At 37.8% G+C, this 22084-nt stretch overlaps 2 protein-coding genes across 9 annotated transcripts in view; one reads left to right on the forward strand and one right to left on the reverse strand.

The window, feature by feature from the left end:
• Positions 1–7329, forward strand: part of LOC149008460 (phospholipase A(1) LCAT3-like) — a 48971-nt gene extending 41642 nt beyond the window's left edge. For 4 of the 7 annotated variants that reach the window (XM_089167296.1, XM_089167297.1, XM_089167301.1 and 1 more), the window contains 5 exons: positions 413–595; positions 1459–1616; positions 3984–4038; positions 4240–4293; positions 6784–7328. In XM_089167296.1, the coding sequence (XP_089023422.1) occupies positions 413–595; positions 1459–1616; positions 3984–4038; positions 4240–4293; positions 6784–7053 (720 nt within the window). In that variant the 3' untranslated portion in view covers positions 7054–7328. Of the gene's footprint in view, positions 1–412; positions 596–1458; positions 2029–3983; positions 4039–4239; positions 4294–6783 lie in introns of those variants that run through there. The other 3 variants (XM_089167298.1, XM_089167299.1, XR_016175293.1) reach the window with 3 other exon arrangements.
• Positions 7330–8406: 1077 nt separating this feature from the next.
• LOC149008461 (ENTH/VHS family protein) lies at positions 8407–20270 on the reverse strand. 2 transcript variants are annotated; one of them, XM_089167293.1, is made up of 14 exons: positions 20053–20270; positions 18804–18906; positions 18415–18466; positions 17674–17753; positions 17513–17591; positions 17208–17291; positions 16957–17102; positions 14826–15185; positions 14617–14658; positions 14389–14484; positions 14138–14307; positions 10802–11010; positions 9476–10433; positions 8407–9322 (listed from the first exon to the last, which is right to left on the reverse strand). In XM_089167293.1, the coding sequence occupies exons 2-14, from the start codon at positions 18836–18838 to the stop codon at positions 8811–8813; spliced, it is 2823 nt and encodes a 940-aa protein (XP_089023419.1). In that variant the 5' UTR covers positions 18839–18906; positions 20053–20270; the 3' UTR covers positions 8407–8810. The 2 variants fall into 2 exon arrangements, with proteins under 2 accessions (XP_089023419.1, XP_089023420.1); XM_089167294.1 differs by having other exon boundaries at positions 8408–9322; positions 10802–11007.
• Positions 20271–22084: the final 1814 nt, after the last annotated feature.

Consider the following 22084-nt stretch of genomic DNA (forward strand, 5'->3'; position numbering starts at 1 on the left):
CCCTAAAAACAAGGCTACAATAATTTAGGACTCTCAAGAAAAGAAACTAAACCTAAATAGGAGTTAAATTAGCTGTAACCGACTCCCTTTATTCTAGGAATAATATTCCCTCATCCTACTCAATTTAAACTTCCTTAAAATACCTAACCAATCACGGAATTCCACAATTTATGTTGTTGCGTTTTCAGAAGAGGAAAGCTTTAATTTGGCGCACCTCTCCATGTCTAGTTTGCTCGCCATAGCTCTCTTAGGTGGTTGCTAAATTTGTTGCCCATTTGGCTGCTCAGTTGTCGAGCCCCGTGGTTGTCGTTGCTCGGGCTTTGCCTGTTTGCTATTGTACTTTAATTCTCTTTGGTAATGAATTTATTTATCCATCAAAAAAAAAAAAAACATGACCTTCTCTGTTGTACAGCTGATTGAATGCCCCTCCATATATGAGATGCTGGCAAATCCAGGCTTCAAGTGGAAACAGGATCCGTTGATTCAGGTTTGGAGAAAGCAATCTGAAGGCAAGGGAGATGCTTCGGTCCGGCTGGAATCTTATGGCCCCTATGAGTGCATTTATTTGTTTGAAGAAGCATTGAGGCATAATGAGGTATGTCTGTCAAGCTTCACTAGCAGGCATATCATTCTAAGGTCTCCTTGGAAAGGTTTCTATTTCCCCCTGTGATAATTTTGAATTTACTTCTTGTTTTTCTAGCCAGTGGCTTCATATCTGCAAGTAGTAGTGGAAAAACCTTTGAAATTTTTTCATTTATGTTCAGGGTGTCAATGATTTTGGATCATGTTACTGAATGGCGTCGAATTACTAAGGATTTTATTAGTATCCCATTTCATAAAGTGTCTATTTATACCACATGAGGTTTGATGGGGACACTTAGCACATCTAGAAGCGCTGCCAAGATGTCTCAACGTTCACAAAATCCTTCTTTATAGGTGTAGGAGTGCAAATTTAGATAGTCAAACTCACTACCTCTTTGAGTTTCAGAAAATAGAAACACCATGTCACAGAATAAAGCTTCAGAAGACACTTAAGCCTTAGTGCCATATTCACCAATAGAAACACTTCTATTGGTGCATAAGTTGGTCATAGTATAGCATATTGCCTAATCCACTTGCTTAACTTGAGTATTATCTTACATTTTCAATCCAACTGTGGTATTTGTACTGCTGGTCCCATTCCTAGATGAAGGACGGTCAGTGCATCAGCGACCAGATAGGCAGCTGGTACCACAGGAAATGAACTTCCAGATCTTAAAACTAATGGGGATCTAAGAAGAGTTGATTGGCAAAATAGGAACTCTATTTCTCAAGGGCAATACTATTAGTTATGTTTCATTCCATGTTTTGGGGGATCTCTATGCGGGCAATATCTCTCCATTTTCTTAAACAAGACATTCAGTACTTTGTATTTTTCCTTGTTCTAACCATTTTTTTTGACATTTTGTCCACTTGCAGCTGAATTATGGTGGAAAGTCAGTAGCTCTACCATTCAATTTCAATATACTCAAATGGGCTTCTGGGACCCGTGAAGTTCTCAACAGAACTCAACTTCCAGATGGTGTCAGATTTTATAACATCTATGGGACATCATTTGACACACCTTTTGATGTTTGGTATGTAGCTAATCCATTGTGTGAGGGGTAAATTCTGATAGGCTTTGGGTGCAACAGGACTACTCCCATTTGACTGATAATATGAGAAAATCCTTTACCATGGCCTGGCTGGATTTGACTGGGCACATCAGCACTAATTCGTTTGTCTGAATGGCTGAGGTGAAGTGGTGAGGATCTATAAAAGAATAACTCAGATTATAGTTCACAATAACCTTTGTGGTTGATTTTTCAGGCCAGTTGATTGGAAGGGCACAACCCTTTGATGCATGCCATATAAGCCTGCCTGAGTTGATTCTTACCTTATCTTCCAAACCATACAACAAGAAACCAAGCCTTATTGCAGCTAAATGGGTCCGCTAAATGGATCAGAACTAAATGAAGTAAAGAGCAACAAGGTTCTTACTCAAAACAGGTGAGCAGGGAAAGAGATGAGAACTGGAAAAGATGGGGAAATTTTTGAAAAACAAATGATAAAATTTAGTAAGAGGAATGGGGCAGCCCAAACACATCAGGAGACAGCTAAGTGGGGTCTGCAACATGAATCCTTGCTCTCAAATAGGCACTTTCTGAGGCCATACTTGGACAACCTAGCCTATGAATGTCCTTCTTTGTCACTCCTACTTATGTGCCTATCCCTAGCACTTTTAGCACCTTCAATCAGAATCATATTCTCCCTCTTAGTTCCTAACTTGGGTGTCCCTAGGCCTCTTTTGAATATGACCTTAAAACTTCAAATGACTCTCCGGGAGTTTGTCATTAGTTAATGCAACTATCAAGTCCATTGTTGTGTTTTTTCCACATTTTATCCTTGTTTTCTCAGCCAGCCATTGTAACATCCTCAACTTAGTATGCAAAGCTTATCAATATGACACTTTGTAACTGCCCAAAACATTGTGCCCCGTTTGTCATGGCTGGTCAAACAACAGTCCCGTAGAACTTTCCTGTAGACTTTATAGGAATATATGGGTCATACATCATTCCAGACATGCCTCTTCATTTCGTCCATCCCATTTTAATTATCTATCTATATATCAACATGCATGTCACCTTCCTTGTTTTTGATTGGCCCCATGTATCTAAAATATTCACACTGTTGTATTCCTCTTCCTTAGTTCACACCATATGATTGAATCACAATGACTAAAATTACACTTAATATACTCCATCTCCATTCTACTGATCTTAAAGTCTTTTGCTTCCAGTTGTGACCTCCAGTGGTCTAGCTTAGAGTTGATTCTTGATTCTTCTTTTCTCTCATCCATCAAAACTATATCAAGAGAAAACAAAGGAGCTCATTCAAAAGCATTGCTGCCTTACAGATTGAATTTTTTGGGAAATATGAATAAAGAATACACAAATGATTGCCATCGGATCCCCAACTCAATATTATTAACTAAACCTACCATGTATGAGTAGAATTTAGTGAACCTAACTACTCTTATAGCTTAAATGCAACTAGTAACTCATAAAAAATAAAATTTAAAGAAACGATAAGTTGTGAACTTGTTAATGTAGGCATGCCGCCTTTTAATAAAAAAGGCAGGCTGGGGGGGTAAATGGTGAATCTATTAGTGACACTGATTTCATCTGGTGTCAGATATAGGGATTTATTTCCATTTCTGTGATCTATATGGAGGTAAGATGCCCTTAAAACCGCCCATGGTGAAAACAATTTGTTCATGGCACAGCATGTTGAAGTGCTGGTATCTTTGTCAATTTTCCGACAATGAATTCATTCCACCTACATGAATGGGAAGCAGGTCCCTAGTCCTTTTGTATATTTCAGCTAACTTCCAAGGTATTATCAGCTCCTTGCAGACAAATTTTTGGATTAGTTCTTCAGATACACTGGCTGCCCTTCTGTTGATGACTCATCTTACATTTAATGTCAGATTGTCAGGTCATGATATGATGTTTTTCTGTGGTTTTTTATTAGTAAAGGTCATCAACTTTCTGAGTGACTGATGACAACCTTGTCACTGAAATTTCTGTGATGCAAATGCTGTGAGTACAAGAAAGATGTACAAGCATGTGCTTGACAAATTATTTGCATTCAATGATTTATAGCTTGATTAAGTGTTCTTTCCAGCTTCCTTGTCTGGGTTTTCAGAACCAAGCCCATGACTGAGGGAAAATCTTTTTCTTCTTATTATTGATGCCTCTCAAATAACAACATTATTGGAATAATTGACGTATATTACTCTAAGGGTGTCTCATTATTCATTGGTACTTGTATCGTTAAGAATAACAATTATGACCTGCAAGTAATTGTGACAAGATATTATCTTGATTATTTTTCAAAATGAATGATAAAATTACTTTTAGTTCCCCAGTCAATAATTGCGACACTTTTTCTTTGCACTGCAGCTATGGTTCAGAAACATCTCCCTTTGAGGACTTGTCTGAAATATGCCACTCAGTGGTGAGTAGACTAAAGTTGGTCAAGTCTGCAATAACTAAATGATTGAAGAGTTCCTGATGATGCACATAGACACCCAAGAAGCTGCAGTAGAGAACTGAGCTTGTTCCCCTTTATGATAGTTCAGTTACCAAAATTATATTTATATAATATAATTGTCTCATAAGACTGGTTGTCCTTAATGAATATTTTCTCTCTTGTCAGCCAGAGTATTCTTATGTAGATGGAGATGGGACTGTGCCCACTGAATCAGCTAAGGTACCATATATACCTTCTCTTATACGTTATCTATTTCATTGAATTATATTGATATTTTCAGAGAGAAATGGGGAACAATCTTTTAATTCCATTGGGTTATACTCTGTACAGCAGCCTATATGGAGCAAGTGTAGCCCAGCTCAATGTATAAAAGGAACGAAATAGGAGAAATTTTGGTGGTGGATGGAGTTGGCCTTTTAGCCTTTTTTAGCCCTTTTTAAAAAAAAATCCATCAACTATAACAGAAAGCCTTTTCCCAACTAAATGGGGTGGGCTACATGGATCCTTGCCTTCCAATTAGCTCTACTTGAGGCCATACTAGATACAACATATAAACAATGCATATCGTTTCTCACCACCTCTCTTAAGATTATCTTAGATTCTTAGGTCTGCCCCTAGTTCTTCTAATTCCTTCGATCTAGATTAAATTGTTTATCCACACAGAGGCATTTAAAGGCCTTCGTTGAACGTGGCCGTGCTGCCTCAATCATCTTTCTCGTAGCTTATCATCTATTGGAGCTACTCAAAGTCTAGCTCTAATATGATCATTCCTTACATTATCTTTCCTAGTTCTCCCACTCATCCATCTTAACATTCTCACTTCTGCTACATGATGCTTGTTAACAACCTAATATTCTGCACCATACTTCATAACTAGTTGTCTGCTTTAAAAGAATGCGTCGATCACATAAGACCCCAGGTGCACCTCTCCAATTCATCCTTCCTATTTTAATTCTTTGGGAAACATCATCTTTTTTATTTATGATTGAGTCAAGGTACCTAAAAATTGCTTTGTGGAATCTCGTTCTCATCAAGTCTCACCACCTCATCATCCGGTCGATCGTGACCAAAGTTACACACTAGATATTCCATCTTTGTTATTCTACTTAGTTTAAAGCCTTTTGATTTTAAAGTTGCTCTACTTATTCTAACTTAGTAGTAATCCCTCTTTGTGTCTCATCTACCAAAACAATATCATCAGCATGAAGCATACACCAAGGAACCTCATCTTGAATGTATTTGGTTGAATTATCCATTTTAAGTGCAAATAATATAGGGTTAAGCTGATCATTTATGTAACCCAGCTGTAATCGGGAATTCACTATCTTGTCCGTCCATTGTTCTTACACTTGAACCATCATACATATTTTTTTTGTCATGTCCACATATTTGCTTGCAACATTTATTTTCTCTAGTTCTTGCCAAATTAATGCTTTAGGGACTCTATCAGAAATTTTTTCTAGGTCAATAAAGACCATGTATAAAGGATGTGGCTGGGTTTTTTTTCCTGGTGCCGGCTGCAAACCTGATGCACCAACCCTCCTCCTTTACCTGCGCTTGGTACCGGCACCAAACACTGGCAGAATTAGATTTTTTTTTTTAAATTATTATTCAAAATTAAAATGTGCTAGCAGAGTATTAAATGTTTTCAGTATTTTTAAAGTTGTGCGTTGTGGGGAACTAATTCCAATTGAATCATGTGCTTCTGAATTGGTGTATACTTCAGTTTTGGTTTAAAAAATCAAACTTTTATAGATACCGAAGGGTATAAATTTACTTTACATGGTTATAGTACAAAATTCTTGTTGATGATTGGATGAGGGAAATTTCCAGACTTCTTTTTAAGTTGAATAACAGTAGCTATTCTTATGCAGTTCTTCCTCAAGCATGTCCCCTCTTCCCTCTCTCATGTCAAGGTCTTCTGTGTATGGGCAATGAAAGATGCTCAAGGGAATTGGTTCTGGTCTCTTAGAATGTGGTTGAGTTTAGCTGATCGTCATGGTCTCTCCCATAAGATGGTAGTAGTTTTTAATTTTATATATAGTACTGAAGTCCCAAGGGCTTGGCAGGTGCTATAAACCATTACATCTGACATATTAGAGCATTGTCACTATTTATGTCAAACTACATGGGGTAAAAGGAAGGAATTGAGTTCTGCCTAATCTGACTGTTCAGATCTCAATGGCACTATGTACCCATTAAGAGCATTCTATTCTTTTTTCTCTCTTTTCATTTTCTTCGTCTTCTTTTTTTTTTTTTGGGAGGGGGGGGGGGGAAGGGAGAGGAGCAATATGATCTTTATATCAAATGGTGCATCTTAGGTGCCAACTCAACTGCATCATCATGTTTAGGTGTTGAGTTGGAGCCCAAATGTGGAGTTATGACATGATACCTTTTAGCATTTGAACAGTGAAAAGCTTCTTCCTTGCAGGACAGTATATTTTTGTCCAAACCAATAAATGTATCATAACAGTTTGGGTTCTATTTTAGTCACAATATTGGGTCTTATCAAGCCCTGACAGTAATATTGTTAACTGTTCCTAGTCTCAATTACGTGGTAATCAAATATTTATCGTAATCTTCGCTTTTAGTACTCGGTCATGGTGAAACTTTACTGTTATCATCGTTTATTCCTTTACCAATCGATATGATTGTTTTTAAATCCGATATATCGTCATGATTATGTAATGCCTCATTCTTTTATCACAGGCTGATGGTTTTGCAGCAGTAGAAAGGGTAGGAGTTGCTGCTGATCATCGAGGACTGCTACGTGATAAAGAGGTATTTCGGCTACTGAAGAAGTGGTTGGAGTTGGATGTAACCGAAAAGTCACTCAATAGTGCAAAGACTTCAAGAGTAATGGATGAATTTTCAACTGTAGGTGCTTGTTTACAGAGAACGAGGAATACCTCACCTCATACAAAAAAGGTTGGGGAGTTGACAAACTCTCATACCAAAGACTTTCTATATTTCAAATGAAATTATAGTTTCAATTGATCCAAAGCCTGGTGGCCAAAGTGCGGACCATACTCCAGAACTAGCTAATCTAAGCACAGGTTATTCAGTGTCATTATTTGATTCTTGTACATGTTAAAAGCCCTAATCAGGTCTGTGAAAAGATCCATAGCTGTTGTATACATGTCAAATCTACTCTTTACCTAGAGAATTAGTTGCATTGTGCTATATATTCACTTTTCTGCTAAAATCGCGGTGGAAATTCATCGAGACTTATTTTTTGGAAGAAAGTTTGATCACTAATTTCCTTCTATGTTTATGAGGTAGCCATAACTTACCCTAGTCAATCGACTGGGGCTTAGTTGGTATCAGTTCTTTTACTGGATTGGTTTTGTGGCTGGCTTCATGATGTTAGAGAGGGATTTTTATCACTCTGCAGGTGAGAGAAACCTAGATTTGGCTCTTCTGTACCCTGGGTTGCTTAGTCATTCTTAACCTGGTGAGCAGCAGCCACATTGGTCCTTAAACCCAGAAGGAATATCACTGGGAAATGTAATCTTGCAGAATTGTGATGCTGTATTCATTGGACTCAAAAGGAATCCAGTCATTGAAGTCAAATGAGTTGGGTAAGGCAGATTGAGGGAAATTTGGCTGTTGAAACGGCCTTTGGCAAATGGATTATAGTATTTAAACCCTTGAAGAATAAACACAGGGCATGCGTGGTGGGAGTTCACAGCTCTACGTTATAGAATTACAGTGATTATTAGCCACAGGCAAAGGTAAGATAGTATAGAAATTGTGAAAACAAGGAAATAACCTTGTAATTTCTTTGTTTTTCTTAGCCAGTTTTTTAGCATATACGTGTCATACCCTCACTTGATGGGAAAATGGGTCAGATTCTACAAGATACAATCGAATTTGTGGGATTTAAAGAACTATGGAAGCAAAAGAAAGTTAATAAAAGAAAAGAGAGAAAAAGGTGGGGCCGTGGGGGGACGAAAAGAACCCTAGATTCCAAATGAACAAACTTTAAGTGAAAAACATGATTATAACCATTAATAGTGGCCAAATTGGCGTATTACCTAATTATGCCCCCATTGCAACAACAGTAGACGTAAGTGTTTTTTTAAAATACGCCTCAAGAATCAATGGTTAACGATGGCATGGCATGGGTGGTTTCACGCAATAATAACATTTCCTCCCTTTATTTCAATTTCTTTCCCCAAATAGATTATTTTGCATAAAAGCAACTTTGGGTAACCGACGGGTTCAAACATTGCGACAGACCATAGAGGTTTCTTAAACTTCGAATGTTTTATACTCAGTTACAAGAAACATAATTGAATCCTACCTGGTTGGATCTTTAACATAAAAGAAGGAACACAGAATGAATACACAATTCTTGTTAATCAGCAATTGCATTAATACTACAAATCTTTGCTACAGGCACAGAGAAGAGGGGAAAGAAAAATATGGGCATCATACACAACGCAAATAGCATTCAAAATTACATCGACATGAAGACCTAAAAGACTCAGATCTGCAAGAAAAATGAAAATAAGAGGAAAAACTTTTGAGATGAATGTAACATAACAGTACATGCTATGTCTCAATTACTAATACAAATAGCTACCAAAGTTACATCTTGAGACTGCTAAGACGTATGAACCAGAAAAGACTTTCATTTAGTGTCCATATTGCAACACCGTTGCACAAAGCTGAGCACTACAGAAACCAAAAACTCAAATACACCATTTACGCCAATATGTTTGTGCGTAACATCATCGATAGCCGCCATATGATTGTTGACCACCCATGCCCATCATAGGGTTGTAACCAGCTGGCATTGTCGAACCAGGAGGCACTCCAGTAGGTCGCATTTGAGCTCCCTGTGCCATCCCCATATTCATCCCCATGCCCATGTTCATCCCCATTCCCATATTCATCCCCATACCCGCGGGCTGATTCATTGCACGACCACCATAGCCTCCCATGCCCATGCCTGCACCTGGAGCATTCATGCCCATGCCCATGCCCATCCCCATCCCACCAGCACCACCACCCATACCCATTCCCATACCCATGCCCATGCCCATGCCAGAACCCATCATGGGGCTTGGAGGAGGTGCTAGGGCACTTGCTCCAGCACGGCCAACCCCAGAACCAGAACCCATAGCTTTACCCATGTTAATCGTAGATGTCACCGTATTTGTAGCAGGTTTCTCCATTCTCTTCTCCTTGCGGTTGATGGCATCAAAATCAATTCCAATGTCTGCCAGTGGATTGATTTTGGCTGCATGGGAACACATTGATAGATTAAATCTCTAGATTTGGTCGATGTTACCAAATGCATTAGTAAAAGATTAGCTTAAATAATAACTCTTTTAAAAGCAATGTGTAAGGAACTAAAAGGTTTCAGAATGGGAAACCACGTTCGGTACTTTACCTCCAGATATGTTCAGATTGACCAGCCCTCGGTTCAACGTATCCGTCCAAACTGTAGACTTTGTCTCAAACTTGTCTGTAGTTGTTTGTGCTTTAGGAGCTGGTGCTGGATGAGCTACTGCTTGTGAAGCAACTGAGACTGTATGCCCTGACTGTGGGAGCATGTTCCCTAGAAAATCACCACTTGGATAAGAAGATTGTCCAAGAGCTGGCTGTGAGGTCACTGGGGCTGTTGATCTCAATTGTCCATAGAAGTTTCCATTGTTTGGTTGAGTAGGTGCTCCAGTTGGAGCTTGAAAAGCTGGCTGAGAGGTCACTTGGGGGGTTGATCCTGACTGTGCAAAAAAGTTTCCACTGCTCTGTTGAGTAGGTAGTCCAGTTGGAGCTTGAAAACTTGCCGGTGATACCACTGGAACTGTTGATCCCGACTGTGGGAGGAAATTCCCAAAGACATTGCTTCCTGGCTGTGCTTGCTGTACGGAAGGTAACCCTGTAGGAGCTTGAAGAGCTGCAGATGGCGTCACTGGAACTATAGCCCCTGCCTGGGGAAGAAAACTCCCATTGACATCACTGCTTGGCAATCCAGGAGTTCCAATCGATCCTGGGAAAGCTGACTGTGAAGCTACAGAAGCTGTACTTCCAGAAGGTGGGAGGATATCTGCTAGAATATCAGTTTCCTGGTTTGCAGTAGACAACTCCACAGGCAAAAACTGTTGGCTAGTTGAAGGAGTCTGAACATTGGATCCACCAGTAGTATATGTAATGCCTGGAAATGTGTCTCCAAAGTCAAATCCTGAGACTGTTTCTGTCTTCTGACCCACTGGTTGGATAGCATCAGCACTTTGAGTCATAGTAGACTGGAAGGAAGCAACTGGAGCGTAAGTCTGCTGCTGGGCTGGTACACTGTCGGCAGTAGGGATAGCCTTGAACGGGGAGTCACCAAATGGATCTTGAATTGGCTGTTTTCAGATATAGCACATGAAGACGCACAAAGTTAAGCACAACGGCAAATGCAAATAAAATACCGACAACAAACTAGCTCATGCCTAGAGGCAGATAATTAAACTTGGGCCCCCAAAGTAAAACCACATGTTAATTTCCTCTCAGGCATCCCAAAAAGATTGCAGTTATCCTGAATGGAAGTAAAAGACCTAAAATCAGACATACTCGTTCACCAGAAATCTCTCATTACAATGTGATGACAAGTCTCTCCTTATATACTTAAAGCTCATAAGATTAGCAAAACCAGGGCAGCACATAGGAGGGTACAACTTGAAGGGTGAGATGGAAGAGACAGTATCCCACATCCTAAAATTACCAATGGTACCTGGGTAAATCCATTCGATGCTGGCGCCATTGCTTCGAATGTGGCTTCAGAACCAGAATTTACGTGTGAATCAGCTCCAAAGTCCGCAGTTGAGGTGGAAGCGGGTACAATAGCCAATTGATTTGAGGTAAATGACTCAGTGAGACTACCCAGTAAGTCCAATTCTGCATTACCGGTATTGGGCGGTGCTGCACTAGGTGGAGCTGCTGCTTATCATAGAGAAGGCACAAGAATCAGTTCCCCACAGGTTGAAAGGAATTTTCAATTATGATCTACGACAATACGTGTTTTTTGCATCAAGGAAACAAATCCAAATGCTGAGAATCAAATCCACCGGAGTGTTCACTGGATTCTTCCACTCCAATTACTGTTCATTTTATTTACCAAAAAGTAATCCATGATACTATCAATACCACGCAGGTCCTACTCAAGATTCTTTATTCCTCCAAGGTTTCTCCCCAAACTAGACAGCCTAGAGGAGCAACCATATAGCAATGCAATGAAAGGTTCTTACCAATCAATAAAGAAAAGGACAGATGTATTCAACCTAAAAAGAATTCTCTATTTAACAGTTTTAAGGAATGCAAGCTCACTAATAGCATTTATAGCAGGACATTATATTTCAAGCCGCACACACTCTCTTTCCTACACAGACGAGCTTAGGGACTCGAGATCAAGGACTGTATTTAATCTTCGGCTAACATAGAAAAGAGACAGAGAAAGGGAAAATTTGTGCATCAAATGTGAACAGTAGACACTCCACAAAGCTTCAACCCCTCCCCCTCCTATTGCTAAAGGTAGACTGCAATGACATAGACAGTAGCAAAAATCAACATATATAATGCATGAAGCATAGAAAAGGTACAACAACAACAACAACAACAATGACAAGTGTTACCCCAACTAAATGGAATCGGATATATGGATCATTGCCTTCCAATTAGCTCCACTTGAAGCCATACTAGATACACGGCCTAAGCCATGCATATCCATTCTCAGTTCTTCTCCTAAGGTTATCTTTGGTTTGCCTAGATTAAATCACTTCTCTGTATAGGGCATTTAATAGCCTCCATTGAACGCAACTGTGCCACCTCAATCCACCTTCTAATAGCTTATCATTATTGGAACTACTCTCAGACCAGCTCTAATATGATCATTCCTTACCTTATCCTTCCTATTTTTGCCACACATCCATCTTAGCATTCTCATTTATGCTAAACTGGGTTTATCCATATGGTGCTTCCTAAGAGCCCAACACTCTACATCACACATCATACCTAGTCGTACGACTGTCCTATAAATTTTTCCTTTTGAGTTTTAAAGGAATACGTTGATCACACAAGACCCTGGATACACCTATATACTTCATCCACCCCCTTTTTAATTCTTTTGAAAACATCATACCCTATATTACCTTTATCGTTGAGCCAATGAACCTAAAATAATCGTTTTGTGGAATCTCCTAATCAAGTTTCACCACCTTATCGACCGTCCAATCACGACCAGAGTTAATATTCTATCTTTGTTCTACTCACTTTAAGGCCTTTTGATTCTAAAGTTGCTCCCCATGATTCTAACTTGGCAGTAATCTCTACTTATGTTTTATCTACCAAAACAATATCATCAGCAAAAAACATATATCAAGGAACCTCATCTTGAATGTCATAAAAAAGATGGAAGGTATTACAACAAAATATGCTCAGACCAAATTTTATGTGATCCTCCATTTTCCTTTTAGATCAATATGTCTTGATTAAGGGAATTAAAAGGCACACATTTGTTTCAGTCTGATACATAACCCAAGAAAGGGAAGGAGCTCGAAAAGTCACTCAGCAGGCCCTTAAAGCACGTTTTTGCATACATTTGAGTTGGTGGTTTTAATCTATTTTCAGAAATTATTAAGGGGGTGTCGTTTGAATCACTGAACAAGTTGAAACCAGAGATTGATGGAAATTTCCTGGCAAAAGTAGGCTTCAGCCATACCAAACGCCCACCCCCCCCCAAAAAAAATTAAAAAACAGGAAATATCTTTAATACTAACTTCAATTTAATCCACTAGTCTCGTTATACAATTCTCCATTTTAGTGTTTATGCATGATGCATATATATATTTACTACTCAATCAAATTGCTTTTGTTCCAAAACTGTATCTTTATGTGTATCTTGACAATATCTATACACTAATATGAAAAGTCTCTTAAAATCATCCTCTCATTACCAACACTTAAACCTTTTGCCCATCCCCACCTATTCTACCATGTAACATCCATGGAACAAAATTTGATCCAAGCCCTTGAAATGTTGCATTTTCAGAAGCTTGAAACGAAACCATGAGTAAACAAAAAAAAGTCCCAAGTTTCGATTGAAACCTGGAAATTTCGACAAAACCATGTGAAACTGGAAAATTTCCACCAACTAGGTTGAAACCTGATTTAACCCAACTGGACCAACCAGTTCATGAGAAAAAAATTTAAGAAACCTAAGAAATTTCGAGAAACTTGGGAAATTTCGTGAAAACTTGAGAAATTAAGCGAAAACCTAGGACTTTTTCCTGCAAGTTCCATGGTTTTCCAAAAAAAAAAATTCTTTCATATTTCCTCAAATACCACAACCAATACCCTCTCCATCAGGACTTCCCTATCCAAATTGTATATTCTCTCAGATTAATTATCTTAGGCATGTAAATGACCAGACTTATAGAGCTACAGTTGTCGATTACCTCGACAACTATAGGCATAACATGTCATGAGATGTATATGTTCATTATTTGGAGGAGAGGAGAGGATGTTACAAGTACAATACTACTTGGCTCACGGGATGGATCCACCGATGCACTCCTCTTGGCATTGAGTTGTACTTTCCTTTTATTGTCAATTACTTTGTATTTGGCGTTTTGAACTTAGAAGTAATTTATTGAATGTTATGTACTTACATAGTTAAGTTTATAGTGTACTTCTCAAACAACTCTACATTGATGTTATGTACATTGAATGACATATCTACATTATTTATTTTTAGCAAAATGCATGTGTCAATGTGTTCTTTATACCCTAATTAGCTTAAATGTAGAGTCTCACCCCAAAATACTCCATAAAACCTATTGAAACTTGCATGAAAAAGTCCCAAGTTTCCTCAAAAATTCTCAGGTTTCCACCTATGTTTCCCATTTTCACCTGGTCAAAGCTTGAGTTTCCCTCGAATTTTTTTCTATGGTAATATCACATACTCACACTACACTACAAGTCTACGAAACTACCTTAATAAAATATCATTATATTGACAAGGAACGGTCAAGCATGGAACAAGGTGCAAATATGCTTATAGAGCTTCTCATACCAGAAACAGAACTGGAAACTGAACCACGCGGGTCAAATTCATCAAAACCATCAACCACCTGGTTAGCAGATGGTACTGTAGCATCAGGCACAGAAGTCACTTGAGATTGTGTTGCATTTTGAGGAGGAGATGATGCTTTAGGAACAGGTTCTGCTTCAGTTTCTCCACCCCTTCAGTTGAAGGAAATGTCAAAAATAACCAAGGTGATTGCATGACAAACCTAATGCATATCAACGAACATAAATCCCTACCTTTCATCGTGAACAGGAGAGCGAGCATCATTCACCACCTCCTCATAGCTAGGAGGAGCACCAATGTTTTGTTCCGAATACTTACGCTCAAGCGGCCTATAAAGAGACGTTCAAATTTTCTGATAAGCAGGAAGGACTAACTATTGATTCATCTAGAAATTTGACAGGATAAAACTTGCAAAAATTTGTAACACAATTAAAAGGAAAGCAAGGCTACTCAATGTTCACCTTCCACCCTGAGGATAGTCATCAGCCCTGGCACCACTGCTTCTGCAAAAGGAGGTAGAACAATATATAAATATTTATGCAAGGTTGACAGACTACTAACATTGAAAGAACAGTGTTGTTTCCCAAATATAACTGGTAACAGCATGCAGGGAGGTAACATGAAACACACAACACCATGTTCTGGAAAGTAAGGCTACTGCTGAGCATACCGTGATGAATAGCGACCATCATCCTCGTAAGCACGGTCTCTTTCCCTATCAGAGCTTCTACTTCTTGGGCCATAGTCATCATTGCTTCGACTTCTTCCTCGGTAATCATCATCCCTATAACCATCTTTGCTATAGCGGTCATCAGAATCTCTACCATAACGGTCTTCATCACGGCCGTATCTGTCTTCATCCCTGTATCCCCCCTCCCTTTCTCTTTCTCTCCCATAACCGTTACGTTCTTCATCTCTACTTCCATAACGGCCTTCATGACGATCATCATCATATCGATCACCAAAGCCTCCTGTACTTGTATAGGAACCCGGTCTGTACATTCCACCTGCCGATGAGGCACCACGAAACCTATACAATCACATGAACACAGACACATTTCAATTTCAGGGAAAGTTTAGCCCTTTTTTACAGATGGGAACCTGGATACCCTACAAAGGCCAGTTGCATAGGTGGCTACTTGCCCCTTTCTTCACGAAACTTAAGAGCATAAGCAGGAAAAATATGAAAGTGTTTCTTACATTACCAGAAATCCTTGGATATTCTGCTTATATAACATCATAAGCATTAAAAAACTGATTTTAAAAGATCTATATCAGAGATATATCAAAGACGAACCTAAGATATACATTGATCGCATGCATAAAAAGTTACTTGCCCCTTCCTTCATGGGGCTTAAAAGAATAAGCAGGAAAAATCTGAATGTATTTCTTGCATTACCAAAAATCCTTGGATATTCTACTAATATGACATCATAAGCATTAAGAAACTGACTTAAAAGATACAGAGATATATCAGAGATAAACCTAAGATATACATTACTAGCATGAATATGCTCATGATACATACAAAAAAAAGTGTCTTAGCACCGTGCATTATCTGCAAGTGATAATAATGAAATCCAACAATTGTCAGGTTAGTCTTTCACAGCATTTATATGACTCAGATCTTCATTGTTAAGTGCAACACCAAACCTAATAATAGCTAAAAAGCAATTAGTAAGAAGATCTGAAAAGGAAAAGAAACATGTGTAATTATAGTAAAACTTCCAGATCCAAATCAAGCAATCAATATGTAAATATAAACATACTATATGGTATTAATTAATATACATCATGTATATACAAATTAACCATGCTACACTCAGCTGGTGCCTTATTAAACAAATCTGAAGTAGTAAATAACAACAGCCAACAAGAAGCCTTTTCTCAACTAAATGGGGTTGTCTACATGGATCCTTATCTTCCAATCACCTCTATTTGAGGCCACACTAGATACAAGGCCTAAGCTATACATATCCTTTCTCGCTACTTCTCTTAAGGTGTTCTTAGGTCTCTCCTAATCTTCTAATTCCTTCAATCTGGATTAAATCACTTCTTCACACAATGGCATTTAAAGGCCTCCCTTAAAGTGGCTGTCACCTAAATCAACTTTCTCGTAGATAATCTTTATCGCAGCTACTCCAAATCCAGCTCTAATACGATCATTCCTTACCACCTTATCCTACCTAGTTTTGCCACTCCAAATTCAGCTTTAAAACAATTACTCATAAATACTTTGCAACAAATATAATCAAATGTTGTAGATCACAAAACATTGCAGATGATCAAATGCCCTGTCAGTTTTTCAGTTTACAATTGATTGAAAGCAAACAAGAAAAAATAAGACCAAAGTACAACTTTGATGAACTCTAATTCTTATATTTTTTTTTCTAATTTTAAATAGAATGAAAAGAAAGTTGTTTGTGAGTGTAGGTGGGATCCAACTAGCTTTCTTTCAAAAACTGTGGTTTTTAGATTTTGGAAGCCTGTTGTATCCAGTGTGGTCATATAAACCCATGCTGGTACCATATTGCTTCTATACATAAATTATTTAAGTATCGATTCTATATTGTATCAGCATAGAAATCTCAATATGTATCAACCATATCATATAGTTGAAAGTGAAACCGTGAATATAACATTCACAAGTTTCCATATGCAAGGCATAAAAACAGGTAAAATTCACTACAGTACACTTTCTCATGCATATCCTTTTTTTCTTTTCATTGCTTAAGAATATTAAGCTAAACATGGGGGGGGGGGGGGGAATAGCAGCCAACCGCTGTAGAAAGCACACTCACTTATCCCTGTTAACAGAAGCTTTCTGTCTGGCTTCATCGATCCTTTCCTTATCATTCACTAGTGTAACAAGACTTTGAGATTTCTTTCTGACATTGTTACCCTGATCCCTCCCACTGGAATCAATATATTGAAAATCGGCCAGAGTCTGCGTAAGAATAACTTTGGTATCAGTATGCCAGCTACACATTGCAAAGGAAAATAGTTATAGTAAGTAAAAGTTGACAAATGGCATTAAGGAATCTGAAATTACTGATATTTGGTATGCGTGCTCCCTAATCTCTTCTATGACACGCTCCGACCCATGAGCCACCAAGTATTCTAGAATGATCAATGACTGAAGATCAAAGCACAAAGTAATCAGTAAATAAAATTGGGTAGAGCAAACTAATGCAAGGAACACTGTGATAGTGATCCCTATACAAAATTCTTTCTGCACCTGTATATATCATATCCAGGAAAGGATGCAATGATTACAAATAATACCGATGAAGCATGTAAAAATATAGGAGCCAAAAATGCACTGGTACAACAATAGATAGCTCAAAAATTACAGACCTTGTATACATGCCTCCAATTTTTGCCAGTATCATTTATCCTCTTCCATATTACCGCCATGATCATCTGGTATTCATGACTGCAGAGATAATATGTAGATTAACATGTGTGGCATGAAAGAAGAAGAGCAGTGTATAACAAGGATGTCAATAGAAACTCACTAGTTTCTAGTAGCCTGCGCAATGTCTGCTAGATGTGAACCATGAGGCCCCCATGGCTCATTACTTGTAGCATCAAGTACCTGCAAAGAAACAGAAAATATGGTATATAAGTTCAAAGAACAGAAAATATTTCAGAGAACAGAAACTAACATACAAAACCAATAGAGATCAGCGAAACTAAGAATCACAAGTGATACTGCTGCCTTTCTAGACTTGAGTTTTAAGAGCTTGAATCACAGGGACCATGCACAGAAAATGAGTGCAGATAACCTCATAAGAGAAGAAATAGATCTTAGAATTTATAATTCTCTTCAATTTGAGTCCTTAAACTATGGAAACCAATCACTGATCATTATTGGTTGGTATAGCAGGCATTCTTGTGTCCCATGTAGATTGTCAGACAATCTGAAAGGGTTCCATCCTTTTGCATCTGGATTGCCACCTGATGCTGTCAACCGATATGTAACAAGCAAAGGTGCACCCAGGGACACTTTGTGTTCTAGAACTTCCATACTTCAGAACCCAATTAGACCCCATTATTTTCAGCTCTCCATTGAAATGTCTTCAGCTGATCTAATATCAAAATTAGACTGCAGCACTTGTATTTCAATCCTTACACTAATACCCTTATAATCAAGGAAACCAAAGTGAGCAATGTTTTATGACAGTTTATCCTCACATGCATTTTGAACTGCTGAAATCTAGCACATATTAATTTAATTGAAAACACATAAAGCTTACCTTTTGTTCTATCCCAGGTATTTTGAGTACTTTCTTGTTTACCTCTCTTTTACTGCAAAAATGGAGTCCAATATCAGTTAAAGTTGTGGTTCCTAAAATATTTGCAAACACTAGAATGAATTAATTATAAAAATTTGAGAAACTCAAAATAGCAGATGGAATCAATATCAAACTTTTAAATTTTATATTTCCCCAAGATTTCTTTCAAGAAACTACCTTTCTTTCTTCCATATCACTCTTCTTTGCAAGTTTCTTCCTTTGTATCTCTTTTTCTCTTTTATTTATTTAATTAATTTCCCCCCTGAAGGTTCCTCTATATGGCTAAAGAATTAAATTAAATTATAAAACAGGGCGTCAAAGAATTATAAGTAATGAAGAGCATTTCTTACAGGTCCCTGACAGTTTGACCTAAAGCCTTCTTCATGGTTGCTACAATCCAAGTGCAGAGTTAAATAAATCAAAACCTTTTCACGAACTGCAACAAGTTATCACCTGTGTAGGGGGAAAAAATTCAACTAAGAAGCAATAAATGGACCTACCATCCAAAGTAATGCTGGTAGACAAGGCATTTGAGCATCAAATTTTATGAAAATAATCCAGCCACAGTAGCATCCGAGAACATATATAAGAAATCACCAGGATGTATATTAACTCATACACCCTTTTTAACAGCTAAACGCAGATATTCAAAAACGAATATCCAGAGAAGACAAAAAACATGAAGAGCAAATCAGATAAAAGCAATCATGTGGACTAAAACCACATAAGAGTACCAAAATTAAATGAAAAAATAACCACGCTACTGCAACTAGATGGTTTCTGCATTGAATCTACACAAACTAAACAAAGAAAGAAAAATCATTACCAACACGAATCAATAATAATTCTCAATTACAACTTGACAAAAAAAAATACAATATTGTTACATATGACATAGAACGAGAACCACGTAGAGCTCATCAAGAGATGAAGTTAAATTGGTATATCTTTTCAGATAACAAAATTATCAGTATAAACTCCGAAGAATTTTCCTATCACGATTACATTCTCTACTTCTCCTGGATAAACAACTCATTTAGATCAAACCATAGAGTAAAATAATTGAGAGCTGAAACCTTTAACAAAAACACCTAAACATCGATATCAGATCCAAAAAAGTAAATTCAAGAACACATTTCCCTAATATTCCGCCCGAAGAGACCAAAAAAAACTTTCAAAGATAGAAAACGCACAATAATCAGAGGCATCTGAAACCAGCTACCAAGAGTAAAATCCGCAGCAAACTAAAACTTGGACAACATAGACAAATAACGTTTTCGATCTAGATTGCAAAGACATAGCAAGGAAATTCCAATAAAGAAACTCAACATCCATGAATCAATAAGTAAGAATTAAGAGCGGAAAGAGGAAAGAAAAAAAGCAAAACAAAATTCGTGTCTTAAAAATTGAAAATTGAAACCAGATTCAATAAACAAAATGTAAATCATGAAATCTTGGCTTCATAACTAGCAAAATCTCAACGAAAGCGACGAAATTTAGAGGCTTCTAAACCTAAATCTATCAAAAAAAAAACCTGGAAATCCCTGGTAGACCAACAAAACAAATGCAGTCTGGAAGAGAGATCAGATCAATGAATACCTGCAGACAAGCGTCAGCAAAGATGGATGATCGAAGATCAGATCTGTTGGCGATGGATAAACAATGAAAAGCAGAATCGATGAAGAGCACAAACCACCAAATGCCTTTTCTGAATTCTTCTTTTTTTCTCAGAATGAAATGACACAAGGACGGCCTCTTCCTCTCCCTCTAGGAATACGGAGAGGAGAGATCAAAAGAGACGAAGACAGCACACCTTGTCACCTTGAACGCGGAATATTAAGGCCCAATTTTTTATTAATTTTTAATTTTAAAACTCTTTCTATTAAAAGAAACAATGTGCTTCTAATGATGTTAGGAAAATCAAAAATGGCTGGAATACAATAAGAGGAGAGCAAATTACAGAACTACCCTCATGATTGTTTAAAAGTATCTAACGCGCAAATGAAAAATAAATTCAGGGTGGTTCACCGTCTACATAGATGATAGATCTTTTTGACGAGTGCCACGTGGAAATGGTGGTGGACACTGATCAATCATTAGATAAAGGGTTATGTCAAGTTCAAAGCGGCGACGGGTTGTATTCAAACCAATGCAGCCATGTGGGGAAGGTCTTCTGGTTCAACCAAAATAGGTTTAAGCCTTCAAGCGGTCCAATCCACGAGGACTAAAGGGAATCCACTTTTTTTTTTTTCGCTTTGAAGAGGATCAAGAAAAGCATCAGTGTATCAAAGAGAAGAGCTTTCACCGAACGTGAGGGAGACTTTGCTTTCCCTTCATTGGCTAATTTTTTTTTTTTTTTTTTAAATTCCATTGAAGTGTAGTTCTTATATGTTAAATCTCGATGGTTGCTTAGTCGGCAATAGATCAACGCTTCGTGGTAAAAGCTAAAAGTCTTGAGTCCCATAGAGCTAGGAGTGAAATCTCGTCTTATATTTAATGAGTAAAAACTATTTCTAAAGATGTAGTTTAACCTAAGTGTGAGTCAAAATGTTGAGAGATAATGAATATGAACGAGCAACAGCACCAACAGTGCCTTGATCATTGAAGCACTTGCAAAACAAGAAGCCCTGATTTAGGCAGATAAATTAGGAATCTAACTTGCAAAACAAGAAGCCTTGATTTAGGCAGATAAATTAGGAATCTAACTTTTCCCTTGGAAACTTAAGCATATTGTTATAGACATTCTACTTTGAGAGAAAAGTTTCATCTAACCCACATACACCACAGGTTGTAAAGATAGTTAAAAGCCTTTTTCATTTATTACCACCTTCTCATATTACATGGAATCTTCTTTTTGATGGTGTAGGATGTTTATACCCTTAAGATTTTAAGTTTAAATAAATATATGCTTTTATCAAAGAAAAAATTAGAATGAATATGGTTATGTCATTATGTAAATGATGACAACGCTTCTCTTTTTTTTCTTTTTTTTTCGGGTAATGGAAAACTTTATTAGAATGAAAAACCACGAGTACACCCTAAATTCATAACATCAAATAAGATAAGCCAACTTAAATGCAAGGGAGGTGTTTGAGCATACAAAATGGCACCTTGTGATAATGCACCCTCCTTAGCCAAAGGATCAACAACCATATTTGCTTCCCTGTGCACATGAGATAATGAAATGAATTCAAAGGACGGAATCATATCGAGATATCTAAGATGATGGGAAAAATCTTCCAAGGTGCCTCGATAGACAGCTTTTTAAGGATAGCAATCATAGCTTGATTATCACTTTCAATTGCTATGTGTGTCAAAGAAAAGTCCCTCGCCCATAATAGTGGCTTGCCACATGGCCATGGCTTCTAGGGTGAGGACATCCTAAATTTTCGTACATGGCCAAACCCAAACGGCATCTTACCCAAGTGATTCCAAGCAATACCTCCATTTCCAGCTAGACGTTGATCCTTGAATAGCGAACCATCAACATGATTTTTGTAATGGGGAAGATAGGGAAAGCCCATTTAATCAAGCTAAGGTTTTGCTCCACCTCCGACTCCTTTTGGGTATTTAAAGAGTAAAATTGGAGGCCTTTCCATATGTGGAAACGACATGGTGCCAAAGATTGATT

This window comes from Hakea prostrata, chromosome 8 (genome assembly GCF_041222555.1).
Source record: "Hakea prostrata isolate BN-2017 chromosome 8, UWA_Hpros_2, whole genome shotgun sequence".
NCBI classification, from domain to species: Eukaryota; Viridiplantae; Streptophyta; class Magnoliopsida; order Proteales; family Proteaceae; genus Hakea; species Hakea prostrata.